The sequence below is a fragment of the Symphodus melops genome, assembly GCF_947650265.1.
Source record: "Symphodus melops genome assembly, chromosome: 7".
In the NCBI taxonomy this organism is placed as follows: Eukaryota; Metazoa; Chordata; class Actinopteri; order Labriformes; family Labridae; genus Symphodus; species Symphodus melops.
In genome coordinates this window covers 13,126,750-13,145,498 of record NC_136697.1, presented here as the reverse complement: position 1 = coordinate 13,145,498, position 18,749 = coordinate 13,126,750, and the positions used below count along the sequence as shown (strand labels likewise).

At 40.0% G+C, this 18,749-nt stretch overlaps 1 protein-coding gene across 3 annotated transcripts in view; it reads left to right on the top strand.

Annotated features, from left to right (window-relative positions):
- The window catches only part of kcnn1a (potassium intermediate/small conductance calcium-activated channel, subfamily N, member 1a), a 60,325-nt gene that overhangs the window by 22,049 nt on the left and 19,527 nt on the right, over positions 1 to 18,749 (top strand). For all 3 annotated transcript variants that reach the window (XM_079348240.1, XM_079348239.1, XM_079348241.1), the window contains exons 2-4: positions 5,802 to 6,275; positions 10,830 to 10,925; positions 12,029 to 12,447. In XM_079348240.1, the coding sequence (XP_079204366.1) occupies positions 5,886 to 6,275; positions 10,830 to 10,925; positions 12,029 to 12,447 (905 nt within the window). In that variant the 5' untranslated portion in view covers positions 5,802 to 5,885. The remainder of the gene's footprint in view (positions 1 to 5,801; positions 6,276 to 10,829; positions 10,926 to 12,028; positions 12,448 to 18,749) is intronic.

The following is an 18,749-nucleotide window of genomic DNA, read 5'->3' as shown; positions in this document are numbered from 1 at the left end:
TAGATATCCTGTATATTTGTGAATTTAGTCTTTCTTCCTTGTACTGCCTGCACAGTGATTCTCTCATAGCGCAAACAATTTATCATTGTTCATACAAACTGACTGATGGGAGGATTACTACAGAAGGTTCGGGTCAGTCCTGACCTGCTTCAGTGACTGATGAACACCAGAAAATGGTAACTAAAGCTGAGGATGTAACCACAGCCCTGCTCACCTGGCATCCATCATTAATCCTCCTTCTTTTACCTTATTAGAGCAACACTTCCTGGGATGTTCTCCTTTTACATCCAAGGTGCTAGTGTGGCTTTAGACACAACTTAGCTCTTTTACTCTGATCTCTGTATAATTGGTCATCTGAAACCAGATTAGTGTTACAATAAGAGTCTAAATTTTCAGCTTTTCTGTTTGCAATAAATAGATGTTTAAATGGAAGAATTGTTGTCTTTAGGGAAAGGGTTGTTACTTTTTTATAGAAACTAATGTTTTGTTTTACAAATCAATGAAATCCCTGTTTGTCCTGCATGCAGGATTGATTGAATGATTTATTAATTGATTGAAGTCTTTATTTCAAACATGTAGTTTTGAGATTCATGTCTTAAATCTGAAAAAAAACAAAAAACTGTCAGTCATTTAACCTTTATAACAGCCATGAGTTCCCTCGGCTGTAAAAACCACATCTTGTACCAACACTGACTCAGTGTTCTTTAAACTGCTGGTTGAAACCACAAACTGTGGTCATAGATGTCAAGAAGCTTTGTAAGGGTGGAATATAAATACATTCACTTGACTACTTTACTTATTTTTGTACAATTTAACATCAGATGTAAATATTTTAGTCCACAAAATGTATCAAACTACTTTTTATTAGCTACTTTTAAAATAAGATGCCATACGGTTATATGATGATGCAGCAATTTTACATAACATTTGGTAGTAGTTTTATTTGTCTATTAATTTAACATTGTATAGACTGGTATACTAATGACGTATTTTTGTAGGCCAACCCGAAAAAATGGCGCCGGTGGTTCCTACGAAAATTCGCCTATGGGATTTATGCATTGGATTTTGGATCATTGCAGAAAATAAGCTGTGTCAAACAAACGTTTCTGACGCGTTGTTGTTTTGTTTAGCGGGATAATCTTTACAGATGAACATCATTTATATGAAGTTTGAAGAGTTAATGCAGCTGAGGGAAGTAAAAAGCTAACGTTATGCTCTAGCGAACTACACCGCGGTCAATTTATAATGACGTCACGACCGTTATGCTTCATTGATCTAATCAGTGGATTTGACAAGATAGCTAAACGTTAGCTTAATAAGTTGTTTATTAACCTAATATTTGCAAGAGCACTGAAAAACATGACTAGAGGCTGTAAGGAGGATTAGGGAGAAAGTTCCCGGCGTGATGACGTCTGTGACAACCACCGTAGTTTCAGTTAGCTACTCGTTAGCAACCGCCGTTTAAGGTTCGCGTAAAAACTTTAAAATTCACAAGTGGGGTCTTAGCTAACGTAGTTTATCTCGTCTAACAAAACATCAACATCTCTTCAGCTTGTGTTAACCACAGACCTTATTTCAGGCGTCTAAACAAACCCATTCAAAATCGCCATTGACTTTTAGAGTTAGGAACCCATGGCGCTAAAATGCTAACTCACTTCCTGGTTTTAGGACTCAAAACTACACCAGTCTATGTTGAAAACATGTGTGTCTGAATAAAAGTTAACTACATGAATAAAGCAGCTCTAAAGAAAAAAGTTACATAACAGGGGACTATATAAAGTCTATAAACTTTCTCTGCATTGACAAACTACAACAATAACATGCTCTTAAAGACTCTGTCTGCATGAGGACAGCTTTTACTTTTCATAATCTAACTGGGGTTTGCTGATGAAACAACAACTTGATCCTTAAAACCCCTCATTCAAAAACAGCTTGTTTTGAAGCTTATCATTTCTCAGGACTGTGGGTGTGGCAGCTCACATTTGTCAATCAAAATTATTTGGATCTTTGTTCTTTGTGTCAAACTCACCGGTCAACCTGAGATATCGAGTTACGCAAGCAGAGCTAGCAGTGCCACTTTTTAACATCTTTTGTCCCTCTTTATGTCAAAACCATCCATGGAAAAAACACAATATACTGTCTGGAAATTAAACTTTATGAAGTGCTGGTTTGTTTGATTAGAAACTTAAATTCAAGACCAGTGATTAGCTGAGCTGGATGGACTGACTCTAGTAGGACTGTTGGCTTGCAGTCCGCAGGCACATAGAAGCAGGAAATAACACAACTTCCAAGATGAAGCCATTATGCAAAATCCAGAGATTACTGGACAAGTCTGGTTAACAGGTATTGCTTTTTCATAACTCCAGCACAAAATACAGAACTCTGTATCTCAAAATCTGCCACAAAGCAAGCTGTTGTTCTCACTGATGGATATGTGGCCAGGTCTGGCACTGTTAAGTATGAATGCTGAGAGTCATTTTGTTTAATTGATTGGGCAGGACATGCTTGCATGTTCAGTTTGGGCAAAACAGTGGTACATTTCACATAGTCAAAAAAGAGGCCAATGTTTTCTTCAAACAAAACACATTTTTATTTTGAGACTGTTTTCTTGGATGTATTCATATACTGTAGTCCAAGACCCATCTTTCCATATCAAGCATATCAGAAACACTCTGAAGGTTTGTCTAGAACTAAAAATACTCCATGATCAGCGCTGGACTTTGTTTTGGACTTCAAAGTTATTTACTTCATACACCGAAGCAGGAAAGGATTTTTTGACAATGAAAGGCATCTTGTTGTGACTCTAACAATCAAAGGATGAATGATGTTTTGTATTTCCTCTGAACAATTCCTCCTGGTGATTCAACACATATAAGACTGTAGGTTGTGAATACTGTATGTTGGAGACATCAAAGGGAACTTATTTAAATAGCCTAGAAGGACAGCTTGGTGTTCAAACATGTTAACTTCAATAAGCTTTTCCCCGATAGCGATTTAATGTTATAGTGCAATAGTTCAATGGAGTATATATTGTAAGAATTGCTCTTTTGTGGAATAGACTCACTCAGCCTTTCTTTTCAAAATCTAGAAGTCCCTGCTCTATTTATATCCTCAAATAAAAATAAACTGTCACCCCAATCCTGCTATATCAGCATCTATGTCTGGAGTCTTCCCTGTCATTCAAACCTAAAGTTCACTCACCACACCATCTTCAAAAGTGTAGAGGGGTCCTAATGGCACAGATTAAAAAGCAATTTAATATAGAAAAGGGGATTAGAAACACTATGGGCTGCACTAATCCTTAACCTTTAGTCCTGTTCTCATGGAGCCACAATATGTGCAGGATGATAGCATCACAAGACCAGAGTTGGTAAATTTCCATTAGGGCTGCCCTTCTTTATTCCCACCAGAACATTTAAAGGCATTAGACATGCTTTGTCAAGGCTAATAAAAAGGACCAGCAGTGCTATCACACACCCCGACTTGTTTCAGAAAAAGCACTGTTCCATGTGAAGTTTTCATAACCCATTATGATAATCTGGCTGAGTCTCTGAAGGGCAGGGGATAGACAGGCAGATAGATGCTTCTGGGGTGACTGCTCCACAGACTCTGCAGGGATAGAACATTTTCTGACTGTCTGCATAACCAGGACAGAAAGTCACTACTATCTGCCAAGAGGAGCAGCAATAATAGACGACTCAATGCTAGAGGAGAGGAGACTACATGACAGCAGGTCAGACAGAAAACAAGGAACATTTTGTTCAAGGGATAAATAAGTAAAGTAAGTTCAAATCTGAGTTTTTATTCTGAGAAATTTAATCCAAAAAATATAACCGTTTTGTCAAACGTTGATGTTTATGTGCATGCTTACCTCTGTTTTACAACTTGCCCCTCATCTGATGTTAACATGAACAGTCTAGACTAAGGTAAATGTTAAGTCTACAAGACAGTGTAGAGAACACATTAATGTTTCAAATAGCCTACTTTGTTTTTATTTCGACGTTAAGGTAGATTCTCACATTTGGTCTCAATAGTCGGCTGAGAAGGTCCACATTTCTTTGTCTGCATTCTCTTTACCTACTTTAATCTCTGCATGGTAAGAGAGTGTTTCTCTGATAGGAAACAGGGTCATGCTGTGCATTAATTTTTTATATCTAAATTTGTGCAGTGCAAAGATTCTACTCTCTCCACTTTGTAGGGTCCACTGTTAGTTATATGGTTTTATTTATACATCAAAGTCCATTTATAATTTATGTTTTTGAGCCATCAAATTCGGGTGCAATTTTCTTCAAGGAAAAGCAGATACAGAATAAACAATCTGTTAAATAAAACAAGTTTTTGACTCACTCCGTGGTGAATGTCTTTCAAGCAAAAAGTGGGCATGTGGTTTAGTGCCTTCAATTTAAAAAAAAAACCCAACTTCGAACGAATTTAGAACATGACACAAATTCAAACGCATAAGAACAACTCTCAACACATTAATCCCCCTTTCTCCTCCAGGTTTCAATTTTGAATAAAAAATGACAGCCCTGATGTGGATAGTACCAACTAATTCATTACCATGGCTACAAGATTGCCACTAACTCATTCGCAAAAGCAATTCCTTTGGCATAAATTGAGGTAAGGACTTGTGAAAAGGTGGATTTTTTGGGGGGGTTTGCTCCCGGTATCTTCATCACGACTTGGCAAAAACCTTAGCTCAGACATCAAGAGGTTGGAATGACTGATTTCCCCACTAGTTCTTGTAAAGTTTCACACCAATCTTATCTTAACGAGAAATGATAGTTATATATATACTGTACACCCTTCTGTCAAACTGGCCTCCCTTAGTTTTAGACTTTCCTCTGTCTTGGTCAGACCATTTTCAAATGAAGGCAGGTAAAAATGGTTCTGTTGTCTGCTGAACATCTGGTAATGTTACACCATCCTGTGCTGTTCATTAGAACGTTATATATAAATTGGGCTGTTCTCATTGAAGAACCAATTCCTTTTACCTTTTTGCAATATAGGTTGCTGAAAAAAGAAGACCTCAAGAATTTGGGACTTTGAAACTGGTGAATATATGGAGCATATGGATAGTTTAGCTAATAGATTGTAGAAGCAGTGGAGACACCTTCTTGGTTTCAAAAAGTAAGCGTATGTTAAAGGGAGGGTTGGTTATTTGGTTGAAATGGTCTTTATGTCTTATGTGGTCTGAAAGAGAAATGTAGAAAAGCTGTCACCTGTAAAATCATTGATCAATGTTAGATGACGGTTTGTTTTTTATAAACCGATCAGGCCTCTCTACATCATGCATAAATAAGCCCACAATCAAATCATGAGCTGAAATCCACTTGTGGACCAATGGCCCTAGTGCATGTGAGTGAGGGGTGTGGCTTTTGAGGGAGCACAGAGGGGAGGGGGCGGGTGAACACAGAAAACAGAGGGGATGCTACTTACAAAATCATGCTTTCGAAAATGTCCAACCCTGCCTTAATGTGCCTTACACCTGCATCCTAACCCTAACCCAAAAATGGCAATGGTTACAAAATGCCAAACTCTAAAACAGCAGATACCTCTCAGCAGCGGCGACGTCTACTTCTTATTTACACTGAGCACTAAATCTGTCTACTTTTATAACCAAAATTGTTTTGCAAGCTCCTTCTCTCTACATGCCCTCTTCAGATCCACAGAGATGTAACTCCCACATCAATGGTCTATTTAAAGTGTAAAACAGGATGTGTCTATTCATTCTACTGTCGGTTTTTACACCTTTTTTGTTGTGATAGTATTGTATTTATCACTCCTCTTCCTGTTCACAGGCCACAACAGAGCAGAAGAAGCTGAGCCATGCTGGATCCAAGCCCTCCCTCTCCGAGAGCAGCGGCCGACATCCTCAGATAGCCATGAACACCTGCAAGTACAATGGCGGAGTGGTGAGACCACTAGTGGGCAGCCTGGCATCCTCGTCGCGCCGCAACCTCGCAGAGCTTGACTCGGAGACGCAGCCCTTGCAGACATTGCACAGCTCTGGGCTAGAGGTGGTGGTATCCAAAGGCAACGGCGGCGAAGACCCAAGCAAAGCGTCTAATGAGAGCTTGGTCAGGGAGGGCAGCGGGCGAAGCGGGGGCCGGGCGCCACAAAAGAAGAACAGGGACATTGGCTACAAGCTCGGCCACAGGAGGGCACTGTTTGAGAAGCGGAAGCGGCTCAGCGACTACGCACTCATCTTTGGGATGTTTGGGATTGTTGTCATGGTGACAGAGACAGAACTGTCATGGGGGGTTTACACTAAGGTAGGTGTTTAATCATGTTAACTTGTGTGCATGTGTATGATGTGTGAGTGGGAGCTTTGTGTTGTTATTGCTGTTGTTAATATTTGGGTTTTTGTGGATGGCAACTGACAGATTCATGAAGAGTGATTATTATCACAGACACTGACATACATAATTTAACAAAGGTCAGGGGGATATTGTAAAAATAGAAATAAAAAGGAGTGTCATGTCATTCTGTCATACCCTGAAGACAGATACTTAAATCAGAGATTTCACAGCAGAAGAGATTTGGATAATGGAGGATGACAGGGTTTAAAAAAGAGCCTTGTTGTGACATTAAAACAAGAGTAGATGAAGAAAAAGGGCAATGGAGATAAGAGGTTAGTTCCAGATGCTTTCAACGTCACGTCAGTATCTTACACTTGCGTTAAGGGTTAACACGGCCAAACGCACATTAAGATCAAGTCAGACTCTTGAGCAAGGACACCAACTGAGTATTTAGGCTTCATGGTCATGGCAACCTGTTCATTACCTCTTCACTTTTTTTCGTACTATACTGAATCTTTCAGTAATTAGATCACAGATCTTCGTGATAGATTGTGTATTTTGCGGTTGGGCCCAAAAAAATAAAGATATTAATAATGTAACCTTTTTACTCCTCCTGCCCAAAAGTTGTCCTGCTGTGTACAGTTTGCGCTTGTTGTGGGTCAGAATGTGGAGAAAAGCTTTCTGCACATTAACTCAGAGTTGTGCTCTCAAACAACACCACCGCACAGAAACAGTGTGCTCTGCAGCACTAGGGTGCAATTAACCCTTTGTGTGTGTTTTCGAAATTTGATGACTCAGGTTTAACTACAAATCAAAATGTATGTTAAGAAATCTTAATCATGTATCTCATACTTAATTTTCTAAATGATTAAATTAGCAAATGTGTGTGTATCTGTGCACTGGCTGCACTATAGCGCGAGTCAGATGACTCAAACAGGGAGCTTGCGTTTAAGTTCTATGTCATCAGATTTTATGTTCTGTCACAAAGTTTGTTTGAACAATGGAAAAGATTTGTTGAAATCTTCAAATCAAATGTATCACTGTGTAGATACATTTTAAATGTATCTGTTGATCACTATGGGCCTGAATTTACGGGGGTGATCTGAATGGATCACAGATTAACTGTGATCTGGTTCACCACTAGTACTGACAAGACTGTTTACTTGCGCAGTGATATTGCAGTGCACTGCAGTATAAAGGGTCACAGCCTCTTCCTTCTTCTAAAAATCACACTCTATGTATGAGGACAAAAATAGACAGAAACAGTGGCGTGTCCAGAAAAGAAAAAGAAGGGCACATACAGCACGCTCTCGCCACTGAGGGCACTAAGGTCTGTGTTTTTTTGAGGGCACTCTAGTTATGTTTATATGTTGTACAATTGGCACATTATATTGCCTTAAAGTAGACTAACTAGAAAGACTACTCTTGGGGGGGGGGGGGTCACTTCGGTTCCATAACTCTCACAACAACAATAGAAATCACTGCTTAATTTGTAACCTCTAAGTTCCCGGAGTACAGCAAGTGCTGTTCCGGCGTGGCAAAAGGAAACAAATAAGACTACAGAATACATTAAAAATACTTAGAGTCTTTGGCCCTTCGCAGCATTCACAATAATGGCGAGAAGTGCGTAGAATCACGACATGCATCTGTCTCTGTCGGGTCACCTATGAGTATTAAACTCATCGGTTGGATGTTTACCCTATATTATAAGATCATTCTATGTGCTGCGTAAACTCATATTTAACTAATTAATTTGACTAATCTGGATTAGAAACCGTTTGGCCTTTTAGTAGTACTTAGCTTTAACAGCAGCTCATATTGATTTCAGAATATTTTTCACTTCAATAGACAGCAAACCTCACAGCCAAAGTTCACTGTGATGTGTCTAGTAACCAGTTTATAATAATTAGAGCAGTAAGGGTGATGAGCAGACATATGGACATCAGTGCACACTTATTGCATGTTAGAGCCATTTGAACAGCATCAGCCTGTTAACAGAGACTACAGTCTGCAGTGTAGATCAAATCATTCGGTGCTAAACTGATTTACATTAGAAGTGATGATCGACTGAAGTTTCTGTTTCATATCTCTCCACCTCTGTGCGTAATGGCAAACTCGCACTTATCTGTATGAGCTCACTTCCTTTCAGAGGTTGGTCTGCAGTTCTTAAAATAATAATCAACTAAAACTCCAAATCTAAAACAAAATCTAGGATAACATCTAGTTGCTGCTCTGTCTGACAGGAGGATCAAATGTCTTTGGTTTCTTTGTTGATGTTAAAAACCTCTCTGCGACACTTCAACGTCTACGCAACAATAAAGACGCTCTGACCAGCTAGAAGTTGTAGGCTCATCACGCCGCAGAAACGATTAGTGAGTTTAAATGTTTTATTGACATGATAGTTTTAATTGTGCAAGATTTAGGGGGTGCTGCCTACTTCCCGTGTCCCTCGCCTCCACACTCGCCACTCTTCTAAACATTTATCAACACGACACAGAAGCACAGCAGAGAACATCAAAAACCTCTTCCTACCTGGTTATTTGGAAAGAACAACCATTGATCCGTCTACATCGGCAAAATTGCTGAGCTCCCGTGAAGTGCACAAAACTCTCGATTCATGCGTCCCTATGTGACCTGACCGCGATCTGACCTCTCGCTCTGTCCCTTGTTTTTTAGATTTATAAATTCATACAAGAAGAAAAGAGAGAGAATTTCAGTTATTTATATATACAAGACTAAATCAGATCAGATAGTATTATATTGAGCTAAATGTAATGAGAGATTTGGATAGTTAGATACAAAGGTGCTGGATCCAATCAAATAGGTTGACATCTGGTATAGGTGCAGTAGGTATCTTGCTCTGGCAGAATCTTGCTCAAATTAAGCCCTGATACAAACCCTCCTAAATGGTATTTACCAAGGTAAGATTTTTTTCCCCAGTTTTAATTTATTAGAATTTCTTAATGGGCTTTTGATGACAGATGGGTATGTGCAAGTGACGAGGTTACAGTGATAATCTATAGTTAATCAAATATCAATTGGTCAATAGGTTTGACTGTGACTGTTACTGAGTGGGGTTCAGTCCAAACAACAAGCAGACCTCAAATGAAATTCAAATTACCCCCACAGCAATGGCACAGCACCCACTGCCTCCAAAACTAGACAGGTAGCATGTGCGGTGGATGGTCCTAAACTGTCTCACTTCACATCACGCAGTAGACACTTGAGGTTCAGCGAAGGCTTTCCGAGCGCTGAAGGAGGGAAACACGCAAAGAGGAAGTGAGCGTTGGGACTGAAAAATCCTTGAACCTCTGGCAGGTGGATTAATTGGTTTACTCAATATTATTTCACCAGGGATTTCTCAAAACAATTTCAGGCATTAGAACGTCTTGAGAAAATGTTGCCGACCTGAGGGGCAAAGCAATCTCGTTGATAGCTAAAAATAAATTCTGTAATATGGACCAACGAAGGACAGAGTAATATCGAGCAGCTCTCACGGTCATTTCACTGATGATTATGAATGATATTTCCGCTTGTTGTATTTGTCATTTGTTGTTGATGTTGTTATAATAACAACCCGACAATCATTAGACTGCTGCAGAGAGGCTTTTTTTTTACACCAAGGCTGCTTAAATTGATTTATCAAATGGCATTGCACCAACATAGAGGAGGGATTTGAGTAGTATAGGTCCTCATTTCCTAAATCCATTGTCCCCACACGGGCATTACACAAACATTCACACACACACACACACATCAGTACAGGGATATCATCCAGCTGGCCTATTTATCACCAGCAACATTTACTTTGGTGCCCCCCCTTCTAATGGTAGCCTTGCCTTTTCTGCACCTGCCATGAAGTGGAAAGTCCCCCTGTTAGTGCCGGGCTTTGATTAATTGGTAGTTTAGATGGTGGGGAGCAGCCTCCATAGATTATATAAGGCTGCACCCACACCTGCACTTGCATTGTTAAGCAACATCCTGAGGGTGCTGTTTGTGTGTAAAAACCCCATTATCTGGTCTCAGTTAGACTATTAAGTAAATAAGTACAGTGTGTGCATACAAGTGTGTGTGTGTGTTTGTGTGTATAAAGCTATGTGTACTCCAGTGAGAATACCTGCATGTATGCCTTTATACAGTCGGGACCAATGAAAACCAACAAAACTCGTCATTTTGTGATTTTAAATTCTCACTTACAGTAAAAACACTAAGCTTTCACTTGATTTTTTTCCATCTTTCATTGAACTACCTCATTTCACCTTGTTGCTAAGCAATAACATGCAGCTCAGAAATCACAGGTTGTGTAGTGATAAGTCACTAATGGCGCCTATTGAGGCTAAATATAGACGGTGAAAGTATGGAAAATGCCATCCTTGATGATTACAAAGAAGAGCAGATTACCTTGTTATTCCTACATATAAAATAGGCTTGTACTGTGTATTGTGATAAAAAATGTTTGAATTTTGTTAATTTAACTATTATATTTCTAATTTCTTCTTTTCCCCATGTCTTTTTCTCTCACTGTAGGAATCTTCATATTCATTTGCACTGAAATGCCTTATCAGCCTTTCCACTGTTATATTGCTTGGTCTTATAATAATGTACCATGCCCGGGAAATCCAGGTGAGTCTAAAATGAAAAACAATTTTATTCATGACACAAGAAGCTGTTTATGCCAGTACAGTGAGAACAATGAGCAAGGCACTGACAAAGAGGGTTTTCTCACTGTAAACTATGTATTAAATAATGCTTGAAAAGTGTTAATGTACAAATTGTATGTATGCTTCCAATAATATTTAATTTAATCATAAATATGGTATATAAATCTAAATAAATATTCATTGGATTTTTAATCATGGTACAGACAAACGTAATGTATGCATGTAAATACTCACATTCATTTGAATGTGATGTCATTGCTTTAGGTATTTTATTCTATATTAAAAGATATCTCAGTTTTATACACAGCACATCATTGAAAGAATGACTGTTGATTAACATGATGCCATCATCATCAGAGATTTTATAAGAACAATAGATCTGAAGACAAATACAATTATAAATCTGATTTGTTAAAGGTCACATATTATGCACTAAACCATGGTTTTCTGAGACTCATATGTGTCCCTAGACTGCCTGCAATACCTCAAATTATGAGAAAAGTCACTCCTCTCCTTTTTTTTTGCCTGCTCTACTTTTCAGGAAATGTGTGCTCAAACAGGCTGAGTGGGAATTTTTCCAGTTGTGACATTGCTAAAGCAGTAACCCCTCACAGACATCTTCATGGAAGCTCTGAGACTTAGTGATACTAGTTGAAAAGGAGTCTAATATGTGACCTTTAAATCTCAATCGATGTTATCTTTTGTTTGTTGTTGCATGGTTTAAAATTCAGTCTGAGTATGTTTATCATCTGTTTTATTAGAACAGTCTCATCAGATTTAAATTTCATCAAATAATTGAGTCTTCGGGAAGAGTGTATATTTCAATGCCAAATACACCAAAAACAAAATTTCTTGATACCTCATCTGGTAGGCTACACATCATTGTGTCTTATTCATCTTATGACTCCTATTTCAAACCAAACGTGGGTTTGATTCACATAATATTTGTCTCACTCTAAGTTTGCTATGGTAATTCCTTTGAATGTAATGGGGGCTGAACAGAAAAAGCTGAAAATGTCCAACTGAGGATGGAAGATACAAAAAGTTCTTATTTTTCTTCTGCAGCTGTTCATGGTGGACAATGGTGCAGACGATTGGAGGATAGCCATGACCTATGAGCGAATCTTCTTCATCGTACTGGAGCTGCTGGTGTGTGCCATCCATCCCATCCCAGGCCAGTATGTCTTCACATGGACGGCGCGGCTGGCCTTTACCTACACTCCATCGGTGGCAGATGCAGACGTAGACATCATCCTCTCCATCCCCATGTTCCTGAGACTCTACCTGATAGGCAGGGTCATGTTACTCCACAGTAAACTGTTCACGGACGCTTCGTCTCGCAGCATCGGCGCCCTCAACAAGATCAATTTCAATACACGCTTTGTCATGAAGACCCTCATGACCATCTGTCCAGGAACTGTTCTGTTGGTGTTCAGCATATCCTCCTGGATCATTGCTGCATGGACTGTGCGCGTCTGTGAGAGGTAAACATCGGGTTGTAAATAATGGATACACTGACACTACACAAACAAAATGGCTGATGCACAACTTCACGTTGTGGATTATAATATTATAGTACTGTTTTCTACATCACTCTCGGCTTCTCAGTGTTACCTCGTTTTCTTAAGTCGCTCATCTGCACTCATTTACAACTCTGTGGAATCATCAGGATAGGTTATGTTTAAATTCTGTTCACACGTGTACAGAAAGGCATAAACTGATTCGCCCATATGCCACCCCACTGCCTTAGTGTGACAAACTCAATAACATACGTTTCATTAGTACAGCAATCGCTCCACGACTCCCCACCCACTCCCTGGTTTTAGTACTACTTTAGAAAGCAAGTCCATAATTCATGAGTGTCTAATTGTTTGTTTGCTGAATGGTTTGTTTTGGTAATACAGAACGGCCCCCAGGATCCCCTAACCCGTCTTCTCCCAAAAAACTGCACATCAGGCTTCGTCTCAAGAGGGCAGCAACAATTCTCAATGAAAATGAAAGAGGCAGGAAAAAATGAAAGCTTTTTTTTTATCTCTTTGCATTTGCATAGGGAAATGAGACGCTAATGCCAGCTTTGATGTTTAGAAGTCATTTTGCGAAGCTGGAGTAGAAGGAGGGGGGCTTGAGTTTGGAGGGTGGAGAGGGGGAGATCTACAGCAGAAGTTTATGTCAGACACACTGTGATCCTGCACATGTGCTGAACTGAAAAAGTAGAATAATCAGCTCAGAAAAAAGGGTTTCTGCCAGGCCTGGACTACAGACGCACGGTGTCCTCCTGCAGCTCACCTCTCCTGCTTTTACTAAGTACCTCCCCTCCCCACCCACCTCTCCTCTAAACTAACCCCCTGTGTTAACACCTGTCACTAACCTTAACCTCTTGCACGAGCAGGACTTCCTTGGGCTTTCAGTACCTCCAGTTGTTCATTGGTGGGTGTAAACCTCGCTGGGTGAACCAGTAGTGAAGCTGACCTTTGACCCCAGCTCCTCTGGAGCTATGAAATTAGGCATCACCTCGGCCTAATTTTGGCACACGATCAATTCAACACACTATGCAGTTGGTGTACTATTAGTGAGGTCCCTAGATCTATGTAGGAATTCCATGACTAAAGCTGCACACCTATTCATTGTATCTCCTTGTTATAGCCTCAAACTTTGTCCGCATGTGAAAAAAAACATGCTAATACAATATCGATACTACACTTTATACAGTATATGTACTGTATATGTAGCTACAACAAGCAGCCAGTTAGACAGGCTTAGCAAAAGACAGACACAAATGAGTGGCCCTGTACCAAGCCTCTTATATTAAAGTCTAGCTAATCAGTTTTCTTTAAAAACATGTGAGAGTGGACATTTTAAAGCTTCAAAAAGATGATTAGTTGAGATGTACTGTATATTTAAGAGTCTTGGTTTTCTTAGACACAAACTTTGACACACACTTTCGATGAGCAGTGCATGCTGTTAGTCCTTTGGTTTCAGTTGCAGAATAACATGTTGAGTTCCGATGGATGGATTTGTGAACGTATGTTAATGTGTGTTTTTAAGACTGGTGCAAGCATGCACATGAAGGTGTGTGTGTGCGTGCATGTGTGTGTTTGTATAATGTTTTGTTGTACTTTCTATTTCCCCACTATGCTGCTCCATAGGGATACCATGTGAGTCCTCGCTCTCTAGCTGTGGAAAACAAAAGAACAACTTATCATTTTGCACCGAGCTGGCGCCACTACTGCCCTAAGTGGGGTTTGAGGGTGGGCTAGTAGGAGTGGGAGGAAGGAGCAATTACTATATTACAATTAACCAATCATTGTTTACACACTTCAGTATGGCAAAGGGTAAGGTAGGCCCTGAAGTTGGCATGAAAGTGGCACGATCCTTTTGCTAGGAAATCAGGCTTTTAGTGGCTATAGGAACACAGCAGACACCAACAGTGTGAGCAGCACTTTGAAGCAAGCGTCTCTTTGCTAACTATTGTGTGTAAGGCTCTTACGGGCTGGAGAAGGATATGAAGAAGGTGGAAGGCAAGGAGAGGGAGGAGGAGAAGGGGGAGAGGAGGAGCAGGAGGAGGACATTTGAGCTAAAATGGAGCAGCTCCTTCAAGTCACCTTCACAAACCAGCCAGAGGGCAATTTGTTTTTACTCATTCTCTGTCTGTCTCTCTCTCTCTCTCTCTCTCTGTCTGTCTCTGTCCCTCTCTCTGTCTCTGTCCCTCTTTCTCTCTCTCTCTCTCTCTCTCTCTCTCTCTCTTCTTATGTAATTGTTATAGATCCATATTACACAAAAAGTCTTTTTTGCAGCAACTCAAAAGATTTGCCAAGGAGCAAGAGCCTTTCTGTTCTTTCTGTTCACACATTACCATCCCATTATGCGTCTCCCTCCACCAAATTAATTGAACAGTGTTGTAATGGTTTTTAGCAGACTTCTGTGGCTTCTACCCCAAAGATTTTGCTCTCGTGGCCAAGACAGTTTGTCTCGGTAGGTCTGGGTTTACCAGGAGGGGACAGATGAGAAGTCGTTTTGTCGTTTTGGTCTCAAGTGCGTCTTTATATCTGGTACAAGCAATGCAGAAATAGTCGTACCCAGCTCAAAGCTAGGCAGGCAAATTAGAGCATCACTTAGTTAGTAGTTGCACAGTTTTCTTGAATTGATGCAGTGTCTCTTGTTTATGTTGACACCCATGAACTTAGTGTCATCACCCCCCCTCCCCTTTGTCTCCTCCTCTGGTAAACATTGAAACTGCATGCTTGTTTTTATGTTTACTTCAATCCCAGCATTTCAAGTACAAAAATGAAGGGGTAAAGAAGAGGCGCTTGTTTCCCAAAGTGTTGTATGTTACTCTTGTGTCCACCGTTACACTGTCACATTGACAAGCTCCTGAGCCAATCAAAGGACAGTGCAGTGTGATATTGGACGAGCAAGGAGTCCACTTGGAAAATGCCTAGATGTGGGGAATGAAAGACAGACAGCCAGCAGGGACAGAGGGATGGAGGTGTGGAGGACAGTTGGAGTTGTGTGCAACGTTAATGTTACAGTAGATTGATTTTACGCTGGTCGCTGGCCCTGTTTTCCTTCGTTCTTGATACGGCCCATCTTCAGAGCTAACCTACCTCAACTAAGCTCCTTAACTAAGCTCCTTTGGCTTCTCCCACACTGCTACAAGGCTGCTTCTATCCCTCTCTTTTACTCCTGACTGATCCTTGTAGATCTCCTACTGTAACCCATCTAACGTGGCATGCTTTGCAGTTTTTCTTCATCTCTCCCCACAACTTATTCCCTGTCCCTTTGCCTGCCATGATCCATAACAAGCAGGCCCTAATCGCTCACTGACACACTTAAATGCATGACATGCCTGCCTCCCTGGTTCCTCGCTCCTATTTCTCTTTACATGTTATCTAACTCTCTTCCTCCCCTGTTCTGGTATCTGTAACAAAAAGCTCTATTTTGAGGCAATGCGAGACCGATGTTTCTCTGGTGAGGACCCGTAGGCTGAGTTAAAGACAAGCTCACACAAACTTTAGCTGACTTTCCCTCAGAGTGCAGTGCCGGATTATCAGGCTTGAGTTACTAGTCAGCTACACCTACACCCGAGTTCCGACAACCAGATTGTGTCATCACTTAGCCACAAGATACAAACAGTGCCAGCCAAGAACAACCTGTCCGAATGTCTGACCAGAGAAACACACACCAATGCAACCTGAACTTTCTCACACCAAACATAGGTTTACATGAAATATTCAGGTATTGTAGATTACAGTTTAGAGGCTACAAGAAACAAGGCAAATCTATTGCCGAAAAGACACCAATCAAAAAGATGTTAATTCTTGTTTGATCAAATTTAAATGCAACTGAATGATATGCAACAAAATGTTCCTCCTTATTCATCGGGATAAACAGTAGATGTATTCACTCTTTCAAAGCATTTTGGTGCAAAAAATGCAGAAATGTTATGGACACTTGAGAAAAAAAACACTAATTCCAAGTTAAGACAATCCACCAATCAATCAACCTCAAGGATCTCAAAATAAATAAATCTTGATGCCATGCATTTTTAATCTAATCCACTGTTCCCTCCCTGACTCATTCACAAGATTATCTGAACAATAAGCCTCTCTTCCACCACAAAGGCAGATAGACTTTATGCAAATTAGGGCAACCTCAGGGACAGGTGGATATTCAACGGTTTGATGACTTGATCTGATAAAGTGTTTTTAATAATATGCACGCTCTGCAGGCATATTATTGATCGCAGACTATGGCAAAGTCATATACAAGGCCCACAAAGCATGTCTGCATAACAGAGAATGTGGAAGCTATCATCAACTTAGATCCGATCTGCGCTGAAGATCATGAGCTGAATCAGTGCATTTTTCTTTGTTCCAGGAGCAATGGTGGTAGCTTTAATTCTAAGTACTCTCTCAGAGGTTTTTTCCTCAATTCATTTTCTTTGACTTTGAAAGCAAACAACCAAAACTACCGATTAAGGCTTCACTGTCACTAGCTTTGTTTTGTCAATGAATAAACAGGAAGACGAAACTAGCATTCTAAAATAATCTAACTAAAACAACCAAACGCTGGTTAGTGTTCCCTATTTGTTAAGGAGAATTAAAAATCTAATCTCTGTCCCTGATATCGAGATAAACAAGTCCTTCTCATCCCTTGGCCTGCTTCCTGGTGAGAACACAGAGTTCTAAACTGATTTTATGCATCAGTTACCTGATCTACCTATCAATGCATTATTGCTGAAACTGACTTAATGCTGAGTTTCAGCCTCTATCTTTAAGCATTTGATATTTTCATGTATTTGATATTAACAGCACTGGCATTGTTGCTAATTTTTGAGTACTGCAACACCTAAATCTTGGAAGAGCATATCTCTACCTCAAGCAAAAAGTATTCTCTCGTCATACAACACAGCTTGGTGGCATTGTCTTGGGATCTGCAGTACTCTAGGCTAGGACCACATCCACAATGGCAGCACTTTTTGAGCTGAAGCTAAAATAAACCAATCATTTCCACTAAAATGTGAAACACCTTTGTGTTGCAAACATACTTGCTGATTAATAAAATCATAGTGTATATCTCAGAGTTGTTCCATTGGCTTAGGATTTTAGCTTCTACCAGGGTTAAGTCATTTCTGTTCATGCTTAATTCTTCCCCAAATCATGTATACACCCAAATGTGACCTTAATAGTTCCTGTTAAATCTGAGCAATTATTCAAACGATATAAATCTTAATTTATTCTCCAACCCTTTATGAATCAATACAACAACAAACAGACAAAAACAGAGCTATTACACAGCATCGATAGAAGCAAATATTCTAATTATAGCATCGTATAACGATTTTGTTGCTTCCTCCGCCAATTCCTTGTCATTCTTTTTACGTCATGTCTTGTCTCAGGAAACCCGTTGCCCCTCATCATGTCTGACAGAGATGATCATAGGCTGTGGGGTGCATGTGTGAACAACCCGATAAGGACGATTTTAGGGGCAGTCCTCTTGAAATTCTCCATGTTCAGGATTGCAAATGTAAAAACGGCTTAATAGTTTGATTTATTTTTTTCTAGAAGATGTCCATGTGTCTCACAGCATTGTAAACATCTATCCCAAATGTCATACTTTTTGATATGATAAAACTCAAACTTTAAGACAATTGAATCCTTTTGAAAAGGCGTTATGTAGGGCACAACAACGTAGGTAGTCATTGGTAAGACATTCTGGCAATCTCACAGGTTCTAATGAGTAATATCTACCTTTAAGCCAACTTGGTGTTGTGGGCAGAGAAACATGGTATTTTGTGGAGTGCGACAAGGAACATGAAAGAAATGTTTTGGTGTTCTTAGTTGTCAGTGAAGGTGGAGTGGTGATGGTGTTTCAAAGCGTGTTTTGTCCCTTGAAGGTTGAATACCTAGAGTTTGCAGCATCATATACTTCAACGTCACCAGGTATATTAGCACATATCTTCCTTAAGATGACAGAGGGGCTATTGTGAGCTTGTTTCCAATAAGCACAAGTTTGTTGAAAGGACCAACAGAGACTGTGATACCAAAACTCATGTTTTTTTGGTGGGGTTTTTTAAGGACCTGACATTAGCCTTATTCAAAGAAACAGCTGTTATTGGATACTGGGTGTCTGATAAACGCATGGCCACCCTCCAGCTCTGTAACATCCAGATTAAGGGCTTTGAGAACGGAGTTTCCTGTCTGGTGGATTTGTAGATTAAGTTAACATGTAAGAGGTTTGACTTGTGGGGAAAAAAGGAAGTTCTCTGCTGAAATGTGAGTTTGCA